The sequence below is a fragment of the Haliotis asinina genome, chromosome 7, assembly GCF_037392515.1.
Source record: "Haliotis asinina isolate JCU_RB_2024 chromosome 7, JCU_Hal_asi_v2, whole genome shotgun sequence".
Classification (NCBI taxonomy): Eukaryota; Metazoa; Mollusca; class Gastropoda; order Lepetellida; family Haliotidae; genus Haliotis; species Haliotis asinina.
The window spans coordinates 18,352,077-18,369,616 of NC_090286.1; the positions used below are offsets into that span (position 1 = coordinate 18,352,077).

The 17,540-nt window shown below is 38.8% G+C and overlaps 1 protein-coding gene across 6 annotated transcripts in view; it reads left to right on the forward strand.

Annotated features, from left to right (window-relative positions):
* The first annotated feature begins 634 nt into the window (after nucleotides 1-634).
* The window catches only part of LOC137291747 (cAMP-dependent protein kinase catalytic subunit beta), a 55,367-nt gene continuing 38,461 nt past the window's right edge, over nucleotides 635-17,540 (forward strand). For 3 of the 6 annotated variants that reach the window (XM_067823248.1, XM_067823246.1, XM_067823247.1), the window contains exon 1: nucleotides 635-1,253. In XM_067823248.1, coding sequence (XP_067679349.1) covers nucleotides 1,034-1,253 — 220 coding nt within the window. In that variant the 5' untranslated portion in view covers nucleotides 635-1,033. Of the gene's footprint in view, nucleotides 1,254-9,898; nucleotides 10,290-17,540 lie in introns of those variants that run through there. The other 3 variants (XM_067823251.1, XM_067823250.1, XM_067823249.1) reach the window with 3 other exon arrangements.

The window sequence follows — 17,540 nt, forward strand, 5'->3', positions numbered from 1 at the left end:
CACGTGAGAGTTACAACAGATGGCATGTTTAGAATACACGTGAGAGTTACAACAAAAGACATGGTTAGAATACACGTGAGAGTTACAACAGATGGCATGTTTAGAATACACGTGAGAGTTACAACAGAAGACATGGTTAGAATACACGTGAGAGGTACAACAGATGGCATGTTTAGAATACACGTGAGAGTTACGACAGAAGACATGGTTAGAATACACGTGAGAGTTACAACAGAAAACATGGTTAGAATACACGTGAGAGTTACAACAGATGGCATGTTTAGAATACACGTGATAGTTACAACAGATGACATGGTTAGAATACACGTGAGAGTTACAACAGAAGACATGGTTAGAATACACGTGAGAGTTACAACAGAAGACATGGATTTTGGATAGGCTGCAGTATAAGTATACAGATACTCGACAAACTTTGGATACAATACACGTAATAGTCAATGAAATTACTTTGGATATAAACATACCATAGATCCACGAATTCATTCATTATGTTAGATTTACTTCACGCCCTGTATGGTTGTGCTCGCTGTGAATCATGTCTTTTGTTATTCCTTCTTAACCCAAATGTAACGTAGTGCATTGTTACAGCATGCAGTTTATGTAGTTCACTGTCACTGTATCTATTTAGCTGAAACACACTGGAATGTGAACCTATGTTCACTTGTCCACCTTGTGTCCAATGGAGTGATCCGTCTCGCGCGATCACTCAACTCCCCGTGGGCCTATGGGCCAGTTTCTGTCTTCCCTGGCTCCTATTGTGTGAGGGTGCGGCACAGAGTGCACCCCGCTCTACAGCTTCCTGGCGTCAGCACCGGATCTGCATTACACTGAAACTAGAGCACATGGGCACTGTTTGGTTGCCGTTTGAGAGTCTGGACACAAACCATTTTGGTAAAGGAATGTGCGTGGACGTATAATAACACATATAAGAAGTTTGGGACACATCTGCCCCCGAGACTGGGACGGATGCGAGTATCACAACAAAGAGTGGGTTTACAGTTGAACCCAAAAAATGGATTTCTTCCTGGATCTGTTTGATTCTGATAAGAAGAACAGAAAGAAAGAGGAAAGTAAATTAAAGGCGTGTCCTGGAAAAGGGGCTAGCTGCCCCGACCTTCCCCCTCTGAGGAGAGATAAGGGGCAGCTTCTGAAGAAGTATGACCCGCGGGAGGCTACTCGTGTCAAAGAAAATCGCTTGAGAAGGGATTTGCAAAGGTTATACTTGTGGGACGGTAAGTTTGGCCATGCATCATAACCATATCAGCAGACGTCCAAGGCCAGATATTTCTGTCCTCAGATGGGTTGATTTCGTTTTCTAGAAACAGTACGTGTTGACTGTTGATTATCAATAAACGGCGCCCAAACTCAAACCTGCTCCGGGGCAAATCTCCTCGCAAGGGTGTTATAGCGGGGCTGTATAACAGCACATGGGAGCTTATGTATGGGAAGAAGGGAGCGCGCTTCAATGGCTGAGCTCTTGGCGTGTCAAGACGCTAACTGACCATAACATAGCGATTGTATTGTTAACAGAACCAGCATTTACATTTAACATTAGTTTAGCAATTGGTATTCTATTCAGTCGGCAATTGTGAGTGGTTCCATACCAAGTAAGACTTAGACATCGCATGAAATGGAATGTCTATATCCATGAAATGTGTTTAAAAGAAAGTTATCTCAAACAGCTGAATGTATACTGAATGACAAGACATTTGTCCTGCACATACCACTGCATACCGTTGGTCGTGCGAACTGGAGAGTACTCCTCAATTTTACAAGCAAATACATTTCTTGCTAACCGACTGAATTTTCATTCGTCAATATATCATTCCACAAAAGGACACTACCTTGTAAGGACACAACATTCATGCGTGTATTGGCATAATGTATCGTAGATACTTGTTGCATTCATCCATCTGAATGTGTTACAAGACACGTGCATCTCATGGTATACCATACGTGACACTGTGACAAACATCCGCGATCCATTCATGGCATTTAGCATACTTACATGACACTGTGACGTACATTGGTGATGTATTGATAGTATTTAGCTTACTTACATGACACTGTGACATACACCTGTGACCCAATCATGGTATGTTGTATACATACAAGGCACTGTGACATACACCTGTGAATCCATTCGTGGCATGCTGTATACATACAAGACACTGTGACATATATCTACGATCTATTCATAGCATTTAGCATACTTGTGATCTCTTCATGGCAAATAGCATGCTTACATAACACTGTGACGTACATCTGTGATCTATTCATGGCAAGTTGCATGCTTACATAACACTGTGACGTACATCTGTGATCTATTCATGGCAAGTTGCATGCTTACATAACACTGTGACGTACATCTGTGATCTATTCATGGCAAGTTGCATGCTTACATAACACTGTTACGTACATCTGTGATCTATTCATGGCAAGATGCATGCTTACACAACACTGTTACGTACATCTGTGATCTATTCATGGCAAGTTGCATGCTTACATAACACTGTGACGTACATCTGTGATCTATTCATGACAGTTGCATGCTTACATAACAATGTGACGTACATCTGTGATCTGTTCGTGGCATTTAGCATACTTGCATTGCACTGTGACATACATCTATGATCTATTCATGGCAAGTTGCATGCTTACACAACACTTTGACGTACATCTGTGATCTATTCGTGGCATTTAGCATACTTACATTGCACTGTGACATACATCTATGATCTATTCATGGCAAGTTGCATGCTTACACAACACTTTGACGTACATCTATGATCTATTCGTGGCATTTAGCATACTTACATTGCACTGTGACATATATCTATGATCTATTCATGGCAAATAGCATGCTTACATAACACTGTGACGTACATCTGTGATCTATTCATGGGATGTTGCATGCTTACATAACACTGTGACGTACATCTGTGATCTATTCATGGCAAGTTGCATGCTTACATAACAATGTGACGTACATCTGTGATGTATTCATGAAAGTTGCATGCTTACATAACACTGTGACGTACATCTGTGATCTATTCATGGCAAGTTGCATGCTTACATAACACTGTGACGTACATCTGTGATCTGTTCGTGGCATTTAGCATACTTACATTGCACTGTGACATACATCTATGATCTATTCATGGCAAGTTGCATGCTTACACAACACTTTGACGTACATCTGTGATCTATTCGTGGCATTTAGCATACTTACATTGCACTGTGACATACATCTATGATCTATTCATGGCAAATAGCATGCTTACATAACACTGTGACGTACATCTGTGATCTGTTCGTGGCATTTAGCATACTTACATTGCACTTTGACATACATCTATGATCTATTCATGGCAAGTTGCATGCTTACACAACACTTTGACGTACATCTGTGATCTATTCGTGGCATTTAGCATACTTACATTGCACTGTGACATGCATCTATGATCTATTCATGGCAAGTTGCATGCTTACACAACACTTTGACGTACATCTGTGATCTATTCGTGGCATTTAGCATACTTACATTGCGCTGTGACATACATCTATGATCTATTCATGGCAAGTTGCATGCTTACATAACAATGTGACGTACATCTGTGATCTGTTCGTGGCATTTAGCATACTTACATTGCACTGTGACATACATCTATGATCTATTCATGGCAAATAGCATGCTTACATAACACTGTGACGTACATCTGTGATCTATTCATGGGATGTCGCATGCTTACATAACACTGTGACGTACATCTGTGATCTATTCATGGCAAGTTGCATGCTTACATAACACTGTGACGTACATCTGTGATCTATTCATGAAAGTTGCATGCTTACACAACACTTTGACGTACATCTGTGATCTATTCGTGGCATTTAGCATACTTACATTGCACTGTGACATACATCTATGATCTATTCTTGGCATTTAGCATACTTACACGACACAGTGACGTAAATTTGTGATCTATTCAATCATACCATGTTGCATACTTGCATGACTCTGTGAGATATAGCTGTGATCTATCTATAGCATTTAGCATGCTTACATGACATTGTGACTTACACTTGTCATCTTTTCGTGGCATGTTGCATTTTCACGTGATATGTATGTGTTCAGTAAAAGTGCCAAAATGCCATACAGTTGGAATTAGTGTAAGGTCCAAGTCAACTGCATAGCATTTTAGCATACTCACAGAACACTGCCATACATGTGATTTCTGCAGTTTTCACAGCTACATGAAATCATGGTATATGTAATACAACTTGTTTGTGTGGCATTTTTCAAGTTGAAACGTATAATACAGAACAGACTTTAAGGATAGCAAATCCTTTATTTTGTGTGACATTTCCATGCAGATTCTTTCACCGTAGGCAAGCATTGACAACGGTACAGGAATCAGTAGTGAAACGTCTCCCTCGGAAAATATAGAAGTTTTCTTTATAAGGTTTGTTCTATATGTGTAATATACATCGGTGGTGTATGCATGGCGTGTTGCACATTTAGGTGCCGTAAGTGCCACATGCCTTCTGTGTTGTACTTACCAGACAATGCGATAACAATGTGCTGTATGGTCGCAGTTGTTATACTACAATGAATAGTGGCGATATCAACCCTGCACACTGGATGAACTGAGGTTTTTTATGCACTGCCAGTGGGAGCTGTGTGTCACAGATGAAGGAAGCAGGCATTGCTTTATTGCTTGCACTGTCTCTTCAAAGGACATCTGACTCATCATTCAATCATATTACTCCGGATTAAGTATTGATAAAAATGCCAGTAAAATTGCAGAGCAGGAATGATACGTATGGCATTTGACAGGAACGCCATAGATCCGGATAAGTATCCAATCCATCGGTCTTTGAATTAAACCAAAACCATACATTCACTCCTGAGCATGTCTGGATGTAGCTGTATCAACACGGATTAAGATGCCTTACACAATTTACTATCATAAAATGGGATTTGATAAAGTAAAGTGTATCTAGTTTGTCTCATAGTCCCTGAACATTATTTTATTAAATGACGTATTTATGCCCAAGCCCTGAACCTCCAGTGTCATTGGGGCTTCTTCCTATTTAGAGAGAATTATTTATTTCTATCACATACAAGTACATCGCTAGGGTGTTGTGATCATCTTATGCCGAAATCGAGTCCAGCAACCTCTGACAAGAATACAGGGTGTGTTGAATAACCGCTTGTCATCAGCGATGCATAGAAAACAAATAAATTTCACTAGGCTATGTTAATGGCGGTGACAGGAAGGAACCAGCATAGAGCCCTTAATGTTATATACAGCGTATGCCCTGGAGCAAATGGACTATCTGTTACAGCTCTCTCTCTCTCTCTCTCTCTCTCTCTCTCTCTCTCTCTCTCTCTCTCACACACACACACACACACGCACGCACACACACACAAACAAACACACTCACACGCATGTAACATACCACCAACTTGTACTTTTTGTTACAAAAACATATCTTCACCTTTAAACATGATTACATTTATCTTTTAAGCCAAGCCATTGTTGCCTCTGGGAAGTGAGAAAAGTATTTCTGACGTCAAAAGGAACATCTTTTACAATTGTGAGTTTGCAATTTCAGCTGCAAAACGTTCGCGTTGTGTACAAAGTCACTGAAGTGTTCGTAAAATGACTTTGAATCTTCTTAACTTCTAATGCGCTCGATTGAAATGAGACGTAGAAGTAAAATCTGAAATCAAAGTATTTTAAAATCATATGGAAACAACTAAGCTAAAAATGTTAGAAAACCATTCGTGTTCCAGAAACTACCGACAGTTAATGGGCAGTGGTGCCATCACGCGAACCGACCTTTTGGAGGAGAGTTGACTGTTGACAGAAGTCAACCGTTTAATGAAGTCACAGTCGTAGCATAACATCTGAATTGCAATCTGATGAGGTTTATATACCGACTGAAAGAGGTATTATCGGATTTGACAGCGGCCATTTTCGGAATACGTTGGTATATGGTCGGCGAAATGTGGAATTTATCGGAGATGACCGAACGTTATCGGCTGGCGATACGAATAGTGACTGTATAGCGCTTCCGATGCCAACCCCTCCGACAACGATAGTTGCTGCATTAACAACACATTTAAAGCTATACATTCACACGTGGAAGCTAAATACTTTATACTTTACCATACATCGATTAATGCTTCTTTTTCAGTCAGATAGATAGGAGGGTCCGGGTATAGTATCCAGTAGCTAACTAGCCTTCTCCATAGCATCCATCACTAGATAATAACACCAATGTAAATGTTAAATTTTCTCATAAATGACCTTACACATCTTCATCCTTATCAATAAGAGCCTGCGGTTAGTTGAAATAATCTTGACAGCATCACGGAAAGTGGGGAAGACAGACCATTGGAATGAAGATGGTCAATCAGATGCCACTTCGGAAGTACTAGGGTACAGTATTTAATTTTGCAAAGTGTAACATTCATTTTGACTTCGTAAGAAAAGATTAATTTACGCTAGTTGCTACATATATATTCGTAATTAGCACACGCGCAGTAGTGGCTACTGGAGTGAGCGGTAACATCAGATAACGTTGCCAAAGCAGCCGTACAAGTTTATTAGAAACCTTGATCTAAATTGCTTAAATAGCGGAAACTGGATACACACCACTGTTTGTGCATGTCATGGTATGCTCAGTGAGACAGATTAAGATTTGTGTCACTGTTTTACATTGTGGACAAACATTGCTCCCCTGTCAAAACGTAAAAAGTATTTTATAGTGCTTCTTTAGAACGCGAGGATTATTAAAGATGGCATATAGTTGGTTTTTTCTGCAGACTGGAAGAGATTTGAAAAATAAATCACTTGGGATTCAACTTCATGTGCACCACGTTTCACAATCGTAGAATCATGCATGGTCTCAGTTTTGGATCACGTTATATCGCACGTGGTTGTGTTCAGTCAGAATAAAAATCGGGAACGTGTGCGTGTGAAGTTTCAAGCTAATATATAAGTCAAGACTCGTTTGTTGCCATTAATTATAATATTCCCTCGTAATCATGTACAAAATATATATGCAACAACACAAATAGTCTAGATGTTTTAATTCATATCATCTGTTCCATGACGTAAATGGTGTTAGTGAGATCAATATTAGCGTTGCTGTTTTGTTATCGCGTCGGCGACTGTAATTTACGGCCACTCGCAGGGGGAGCAGGTCGAAAGCGCCTAAGGACAAAAATGAAAAGGTCAAAAGGGTCATCGGTTAAAAAAACAAAACAAACTAATATATATTTTATATGCTTTATTATTTGATATGTATTATTTTTCATATTTGTATCAATATGTAAATAGTAACGGGTAATAATTTACAGTGTGATCATCATACACAGTTACTAGTATGAATTGGTGGTTAAAATGTTCGTCTTATATATAGCTTTCTGAGTCATGGGACCAATCACACTGTAATTAGATTACTGACTAGTGTAGTTGACACCCATAACTCTGTTTAAACCTCCTGCAGTCATTTTTAGAAACGGTTGTATTGTTGACTATACTCAGACCATAACTACTGTTAATCGTCATTAGTGAGTGAGTGAGTTTTGTTTTACGCCGCACTCAGCAATATTCCAGCTCTATGGCGGCGGTAATGATTACAAGTAGTTAGTAATCTGATGACGATTAAGACCCGTGAAGGTCCGGGGTAGAATAGGCCTTCAGCAACCCATGCTTGCCATAAAAGGTTTGTCGTAAGAGGCGACTAACGGGATCGGGTGGTCAGACTCGCTGACTATTTTGACACATGACATCGGTTCCCAGTTGCGCAGATCGATGCTCATGCTGTTGATCACTGGATTGTCTAGTCCAGACTCGATTATTTACAGACTGTCGCCATATAGCTGGAATATTGCTGAGTGCGGCGTAAAACCTCAAGTAATCATTACACACACAGTTGTATGGTATAAACACTTAACCACTCTGAGATTTTTTAAAATAAACAACACTGAAATGTTTGTGGTGTTTAGGATTACTATTTTCGAAAAGTTTGGTCATTTTGACTTCAGTCTATAGCCCTCTTGACTGCACCCCCTCGCGGGAAATGCATACATATAAAATGTTGAGAAATGAATAGCATGGTCATGCGATATTGCGTAACTGTTTTCTTGACTATTACTTTTGTGTATTTATTTGAAGTTCCAGTGTCTGGGAATTTATCGATGTGTCTAATTTTACGATATGTACATAGTTGTCAGTATCTTAAGCACAGCTCATAAATGTACCCGAAGACCTTTCATTCAACAATCTATGTAATAAATGCACATGCACACACACACACTCTCTCTCTCTCTCTCTCTCTCTCTCTCACACACACACACACACACACACACACACACACACACCTCCAAACTGCATTTTGAGAACAATTTCATCTTTCAATGCTTTATTCGAGTTCTAAACATCGCTGCTGTCGCAATATCCATAGCAATGGTTAGGTGTTACAGAAAGAAAGTTAGAGATGGGGCCACGAAGGCTAATTGCACGAGATTTCTCGCGAAACGACGAGACGTTTCAACGTTATCGCCATTTCCCAACGTCAGTTTCAATGCCACTAAAAATTAGACTTAGTATGGACCTAGAGGAAGGCGAACCCATGCCAGAGGGTAGGTGTGTCTGTGATCCAGATGAACTGATGAACGAAAGATCTATCGATAAGATCTATAAGGCAAATGACGATCTAGTTCAGTGTCAACGCCATTTCGGGCAGACGCTGGGCGCTTCTTGGAGACAGGCCTGTTTGTGATTTGCACATATTCATTTGAATATTTTGTTTTATACCATGGGTTAAAATTAGAAGCTCGGCTCGCGTCATATCAATGACATCTTGATGGTTTGGGTTGATTCGACATTACGTTTATATCTATTCAGCATATATCTATTTCCCAGACAGCGGCCTCGAGCATGAACTCGTTGCTTGGATCTGAGCGCAATATAAATATCCCATAATAATCATAGGCGGATCCAGAAGGATCTTCTTGGGCTCCAGGTTTCATCTTTTATTTGTCTTTGCTGTGTATTGTCAAAGTTATTTTTCATTAGAATGAAGATTTTTATGGATATCAACTTCTTTATGTGAGAACACAACGTTCGGAGTTAATGCTTACTCCTTCATCAGGTTGTGTTCTCACATAAAGAAGTTGATATCCATAAAAATCTTCATTCTTATGTATTTTCACTTCTAAATGACATTCAAAGAATTATTTTTCATTGTAGTATATGAACTGTAGTATTACCTTCTTTTTTTCTTGACTTTCTACGCCAATAATCTGGAAAATTGTGGTTCTGCATCTAAATAAAGTGCAATAATAAACTTACTATACATAAACAGACACTTGGTGTGTTCAGTTTTAGAGCAGTTCTGTTACGATATGTAGGATTTAAACTGTTCTCACAAACACTTGTCTGTAATGGGCTCGTCGGGAAGGAACGCCTCTTTTTCGCTGAAGGGGTTGTTCACGTGGGTACTACTTATATGTACTCCAGGTACAGAAACGTATCCTAGCCAACATCAAACTACAGAAACGCACCCAAGGACTGGTTTATTCAGTAACGTGTTGTTGTCTTGATCGGAACTGTATATTTAGATACATTTCATTGCGTTATATAAGAAGCCAGTACGAACAGTATGTTGTGTTTGAGTGTGCGCGTGCGTATGTGCGGTGGCGCGCCAGTGTATATTGATCACGTCCAGACCACAAAACTGTAAGAAACTACTGAAAAATAGCTTGCATTCATGCCCTAATTGAAGCAGGCAGTTCAGCTTTCAGGCCTGCTCAAGCCACACTGGAGGAATACATAATGTTTACGACCTACATCCCATAATACACTGCGCACTCCGAGAACGACTCGACAGCCGCGAGAGAAAATAATTCCCAAACATTCACTATCGAACTTACGATTTTACGTGTGTTTTTTAAATATCGTTGGTGTATTTCGTCAAAACAAGGACTTTCCAAAAGGATTATTTACACTAGACATTGCGGTGAGGGAAACGTTTCTGTGTTTGTCGGTTTGCAAGCACGGAAGAATACTGTTGTCGGCCATTCGTTTTCATGGTGGAAAGGCATTGTAGACTATATTATAGTGACCTTGTGTTTGGAGTTTCTGTAACAATCTTTCACGAAAGAGCCTCCTTTTAGAGGAGTTACGCCCAAGAAAAGGATATGGGTAATACTGCCACGGCGAAAAAGGGTGATCCGGCTGAAAATGGTGAGCAGATCGTGCAAATTGCAGCAGGATATGGGTCAAATTTGTTAGCTCGGTGCTTTGTGGAACCTTGCAATGGCTTCTCGTAGTCTATGTTTGCAGTATGCATTGCCCGACAGATCTGTGTTGCATACGTAGGATTTTACCTTCTACGCTTTGATACCATTTTATTCCTATGATTCGCACGATATGGACGTTAATGATGTTCGGTTTATACAGTATATGTCACTTTGACAGGTGACCAGTTGTCATGGAAACTGAGGACCCATCGCGTTCATTACAGTTTTTAGCAGTCATGTATCATGGTTGATGTTCATTGTAGACAATAACATGTGCTTCCTAATTTCTGGCAGCATCTCGTGAAATATCACAGTAGTAAGACAGTGTTTTAATTGGAACATCCCTTTTGAAGACATGTAGGAGATTTGCAACATCACTCTTTAATTATGTTTTTGTCAAATTAATAATTACATAGGTGTGTTTCTATTTTATGCTGGTGGTGTGTTTGACTTACTCAAATATTATTTTTCAATATGTCTTCTTAGGAATGTTATTAAACAAGTATCTTCACATCAGATTACTTTCTAAATTTGCAGCAGTTTTAAGTATATTTCAAGATTATATATTGTATACACGTCTATTGAAGTTGACTTTCATATTCCTGAATGCCTGATTCAATGTGTGGAAAATGTAAATGTCTCATGCAGTTTGCTTTAAGGTCTTTTTTTCAGGTACACCATGAGGAGCGTCAGCACAAGTAAAGATAAAATGGCAGTGTCCTTGTGAACAAGGAACTTTAGACATGCCACAAAATAAGATAAATTGATATTAATGAATCATGGACTTGAGTGTATTGAAACACAATTAAAGTAGAAATCAATACAGTATCAAAAGATGAATTGATACAGGTGACTGTATATGTGTTATGTCTGTCTTGCCATCTGAGAATATTCATGTATTGGTGAATTGTGACATCCCATTCCCAGTCCTCATCACAAGTTTCTGTGTCATCACAAAGTGTTCTCCCCATAAGAGATTGAAGCAGTTGTTGCATGCTTTAGGTTTCTGACTGCCCATCACCATAGGCACAATTTAGGGTGACCTTGAGGTTGGGGCTGTGTAAATATTTGATATGGGATACTGCAAAGTGTATGCATGTATTAGGTGGTCACCAAACACGCAAATTAGGATTTGGGGCTGCGTTAGTACTTGAAGTTGAATATGGGATTGTCCAATATATATTTATTGTTTTGTAGGAATATTTTTATTCATTTCAGTGGAGCATGCACAAAGTATATAAATGTGGTTCAACAGCATAACAACTTCATATATGCACTGGTGTAACAAGTACTGGAGATATTGCTTAGCATACTTATATATAAGGGAAAGTATGGTCAAGGGTACATGTTGTAAATTTGAGGTTAATAAGGTACAATGGAGAAACAATATTGACATGGTAGACAATAATAACCCAGCATAACAAATACAGTGAAAAGTATATAATAGACTTATAAAGGGAAGTACAGTCAAGCTAAGCATTTAATTATAAATCCTTGGGCTATTTTCCCTGGTACTTTCAGTGTTTGTCCTGACACTGAAAACCTGTGTATTTGACACACAAATCATCTCAAATGTGCAGTGAATTTAAAAACTCGCGTCCTTGTTGAGACAATGCTACTGGGCCATAAGTTCAGATAATTTAAGCTTGTAATTTGCTGTTGTTTAAAACTACTTGGTTTAATCTTTACCATCTAAATGCTCTGTGCTGATTAAATACCTGACCTGCTTTACCTTGTTTTGTATTATTATTAAACATAGTTAATGTCATGATGAAAGTGCCAGAGTTGACTCCCCAAAACATGTCCATGACTCCCTCTCATGACATCAGGGAGTCATGATGACTCCTAAATTTTCATGTCTGGGGCAAACACTGGACTTGGCCCTGTTTTGATATCTTCCTGTGGTGAATGTGGTACAATATTGAATAGCAATGTTTGCATACCAAAACCATATAGTCAGACAAAATAAATACAGTAGGTAGTAAATGGTACACTTTAAGCTAAAGTACAGTGAGGCCAATGATATAGATTCAATTCTTTGGGTCATTTCCTCTGTAACTTTGCTGTGTTGCTATTTTTCTTTGCTATGTATCTTTCAATTGATATAAAAATATTTAGCGCATTTGGGAACTTGTCAAAAGTTGGTTTTCTGTCATTTATACTGGCAAGGTACATGAATCTTTTTCCAACAGGTATAATATTGATAACAAAAGGGTACCTAGTGTTGATCCCCCCAAATATTGCAAAGTCTGCGAATGAGATGTTAACATTGACAGTATTAATATATAATTTGAAGTCATTCCAGAATGTCCCAACAAAGTCACATAAAGGATACACATACAATGCTTTCCGATTCACCAATCCCTTATTCAGTATTGTGACATTATCAAAACCAATCTTAACGCCAGTGCATGGAATATTTCACATACAAAGATGCTTCCGGAGGTACATCAACAAGTAACACTTTATTATAAGCACACATACAATATGGAATGTGTCAGATCATATGAGGGGGCTTAGAGGCAAATTCACACACAGTTTTTAGTAAGTCCACAATGTGCTTAAACACCTTCACTATGTTGAGACCATCGTATGTTGAAAAACCTTGGGAATGCAATACCACTCCATATTTGAAAAAGTTCTTTTTGGTAATGTGGGAGCATTTGGAAAGCATTGTAAGCCCTCCCATTCATCCTAAAAATACTTGATCAGGGGGATCTTTGAAGCCTGTGTAATATGACCTTGTACCTTCAAGCTCTCTTTATTCCAGTACTGAAGCGGCCACAGGCCATGATAACAAATACGGCATAAAATCACAATGTTTGAAGAACATTGTTTTCAGTATGCAGAAGCATGGTGGATGTACATTCCAAGTTTGCTAATATAAGTTGTATTACTGGAGTTCAACAAATTAAATGTAAGCATGGTAGGATATTAATGGTAATATTATGGTATATACTTTGTCCATTATTCAGTGTATTAAGGACATACCAAATAAATGTGGACCTCATCTTCAATTACACTGGATGTACAAAATTTGCACAATCTGTTTTCTGGCTACTGCAACTTTGTCGTCACTGCTATGGGCATAGATGCATTGTTATCGCTTATGGTTAGACACCATTGGTCACATCCAACTAATGTACTGCTAATAATGCTATGATTGTGGAAGTTGCATTGGCTGAGCAGGCAAGATGGCTGACTTTTGTGCTGGCGATTAAGTGCCTGAAGGTGCGGGTTTGAATCCCGGATGGGACTCAGACCCCCAAAAGTACTGGAATCTGTACTTTACCAAGAAAGTGAAATCCCAGATATGACATATGTTGTAATGTACTTCTCACAGTGGTCATGGGTCCCTTGTACAGGCCTACCATACAAACGGTGAACAAGTCATAAAAAATGAACTCATATACACCAAAATAGAACGCAGAACAAAAATCACCCAAAACTGCAACAATATCCCCTGAAACCAAAACAAACCCTCTGTAATGGAAAACTAACCATTTGAAATGGAAACAAAACATTACCTACAACAGCGCACTAGAACGGTCGCCAAGCGCACTAACGAAAGTCACAGCATCCAAAAACAGTAGCCATAGCATCGTAAAACGATATAAATATCATAAAGACGTCGGCAAAGGAAGATGAACAGTCTTTAATCAATGTTTTTTTCGTCACCATCTTGAAAATCTGATAATGGGATGTAGCGCATCAAGTTCAACCCCTTATTGTATTAAGCTTCAAACCTATGTTCAGACTTCTCAGTGTCAGACTTGCGATTCTGCACAATTGGGTCCCCAGGCACTGTTGTAGCTGATACGCAAGTTTTGTTTCCATTTCAAACAATAAGTTTTCTGTTACAGAGCGTTTGTTTCGGTTTCATAGGATATTGTTGCAGTTTTTGGTGGTTTTTGTTTTGTTTTGGTGTATATGAGTTCAGTTTTGATGATTTGTAAGTTTTCCGTTATTGAGTGTTTGTTTTGGTTTCAGAGGATATTGTTGCACTTTTTGGTGATTTTTGTTCTGTTTTGGTGTGTATGAGTTTTGATGATTTGTTCACCGTTTGTATGACCTGCTGTACATCAAGGTAAAATCCCTGGAAATGGAATTAAAGTGATCACTGCGCAAATTGTGCTAACCATACATTACTAGTCCACAAAATAATTCTCTCGTCCAAAATGTGAATGAAGAAATTAAGCAAAAGATTACAAAAATGGATGAGAATAACACATTTCATCATTAGTAGCTAATATGATGAACATCTTTATGTTTGATTTAAAGGTGTCATATAACTGAACAAGTTTGAGAGAGGGATATATTTATAAAATGATCCTGTGATAATTCACTAGCCAGTTGGGTCAGTGACTGTTGAGATTTACCATTGTTTACTGGCCTGAGTCGACTTTTAGTAGTTGATAAACACAAGCTTGTGTGCCAGCGGCAATTTTGGACACTGAGGAATGTATTTGGAGTTGTCTTTTGTACCCTAGGATATTTCACTTTTTCAGTGCATTTTTTTGTGCCCCTGATACAATATGGCTGGGGGTATGTAGGGTTACCCTCTGTAGGAAATGGTATGTACAGTGTTCACGAATGTATTACTATCCACTTCTCTTCAGAAATTACTATAAAGGTCACATGCAACTTGAAACACAACTTTGCAGATTCATACCTTTCAGTATGCACATACCGAAACAAATTATCCAAAATACCAATTCAACCCATAAAGTTGAGAAAAAATGCTATGAAAAAAGTGCCCGTGAAATGATGCACTAATTTTCACTGAGCGTTGGCTAAAGGTGGTTTCAACAGCTATGCTGTGCTGCGCCCATGTGCATGTGCAGAGAATAGGTTTGTTGAGCTTGAGATGGTATGAGGTTGTGAACTGTAGTCTAATCCTGGTTGTGTGCACAAAAAAAGGTAAATAATCAACTCGTTACCTAAAAACAACATGTTGATTGTGATAAGCAGCATCTGTTGTAGAGAAAGCTCAGTGCCTGGTTTATTCACACCTATTTGTCTACCTGCCCGTCTTCTGGTTTATTCACACCTATTTGTCGGCCTTCCTGTCTTCTCATGACAATATGCATGCACAACTTCAATCATTGACCTCCATGTAATTTGAATTGTAAACCAAAAGTTACTGTGTTCTGTAATCTGATTGGTTGAAAAACATGATTAAATGGTATTAGATTCCCGGAAACTGAAAGACTATTTACCGCGTATTGACACGTAAACAATTGTTTTGTTGTGTCTTCAACAGTGGTGACGTCATTCAAATCATATTGTGACGTAAAGTTAGAATGACGTCACAAATGAGCAACACCAGATGCTACCATGAGAACCAGCTGAAACGGCCAGCTGATGACACTTCACTGCTGTGTCCGTATTCGATGTAAACGGGTGCAGACACTAAAACCCCTTTGGTTTACTTTTGTGTTTACAATGTCGATAAACATCATGTGTTGGCCAATTTCCGGGTGTTATTGAGTATTTGAAGCACGGGAATGCATTTGGAACCCTGGGAATATTTCATTTAAACCCTTCGACTGACGCCGTCGGTTCCAAATGCATTCCCGTGCTTCAAATACTCAATAACACCCGGAAATTGGCCAACACATGATGTTTATCTCCTAAATAAACACCTATCAGACTTATACGCCATAAACAGACAGCCAGGTAAGTGTATTTGCTAATGAGCCAACCAATGAAAATATTTCTTTACACTTAAGTGCACACCCAACTGCTCTGACTGTTTAATTTTGTTTATTTGGGTTTTTTTCGTAATCAGCAGTGCATATTATATGTCATGAATAAGTGATAATTGTGTTTTTATTACGTTTGATTTCTTGGTTGCATGTGACCTTTGAGGAATGTAACTAACTTATACATGGACTTTCTTGTGACTCAAATGGTGTGCATCTCACATTGTGTTTTTTATTGTGTTCTGTAAGTTTAGAGACATTTAAACTTAAGTACATTTTGCAAAATTTCTCTATGATGATAGTGTAATGGTAATATGGGACAAAATAGGGGTGTACATTATCTATTCCTCAAAAACTACTTTATGGAGTTCATTTAGATTACACATGTACTTTATAGGGACTCTAAAGGTGTGCATCTCATATTTTGATTTTGTATTTTATTTATTTTTCAAGTTTAATTTTGTTGAATTTGTCTCTGAATTTAGGACCCGTGAAGGTCCCGGGGTAGAACAGGCCTTCAGCAACACATGCTTGCCATAAAAGGCGACTATGTTTGTCGTAAGAGGTGACTAACGGGATAGGGTGGTCAGGCTCACTGACTAGGTTGTCATCTTGGTTGTCACATGTCATTGGTTCCCAATTGCGCAGATCAGTGTTCATGCTGTTGATCACTGGATTGTCTGGTCCAGACTCGATTATTTACAGAATGACGCCATATAGCTGAAATATTGCTGAGTGCGGCGTAAAATTAAACTCACTCACTGAATTTAGTGTAATTAGGGATGAAGTCCACTTCTCCACAAAAGCAGCTCAACAGAATCATGGGAATTGATTGAGCTTCTACATGTGTTTCATTGAGACTCTCATACCTTGTTCATCCAGTTTCTTAATTTTGTCCGGATGTGTGAACTTAAATGAATTTGGTGATATTCATCCTGTTCGTCCCATACAACAACCTACAGGGCATGTACTTTATCCACTTCTCAAAAACAACTGCACAAAACTTAGTTACCTTACATGTCTTTTATAGAGACTCTATAGGTGTGCATCTCATACTTTGATATTGTATTTTGTAGGTTTTTGTAGGTTTAGAGACATTTGAACTTAGATAAATTTTGTTCATTTCCTCTCTGATGGTAGTGAAATAGGGGATTGAGTCCATCCACTTCTCCACAAAATATGTTCTACAGAATTGATTAAGCATATTTGTGTGTTTCACTGGGACTCATAGATGTATGTTGAACTTGTTTTAGACCTGTGAAGGTCCCAGGGTAGAATAGGCCTTCAGCAACCCATGCTTGCCATAAAAGGCGACTATGCTTGTTGTAAGAGACGACTAACGGGATCGGGTGGTCAGGCTCGCTGACTTGGTTGACACATATCATCGGTTCCCAATTGTGCAGATCGATGCCCATGTTGTTGGTCACTGGATTGTCTAGTCCAGTTTGGGATTTCACTTTCTTAGTATTACTCGATTATTTACAGACCGC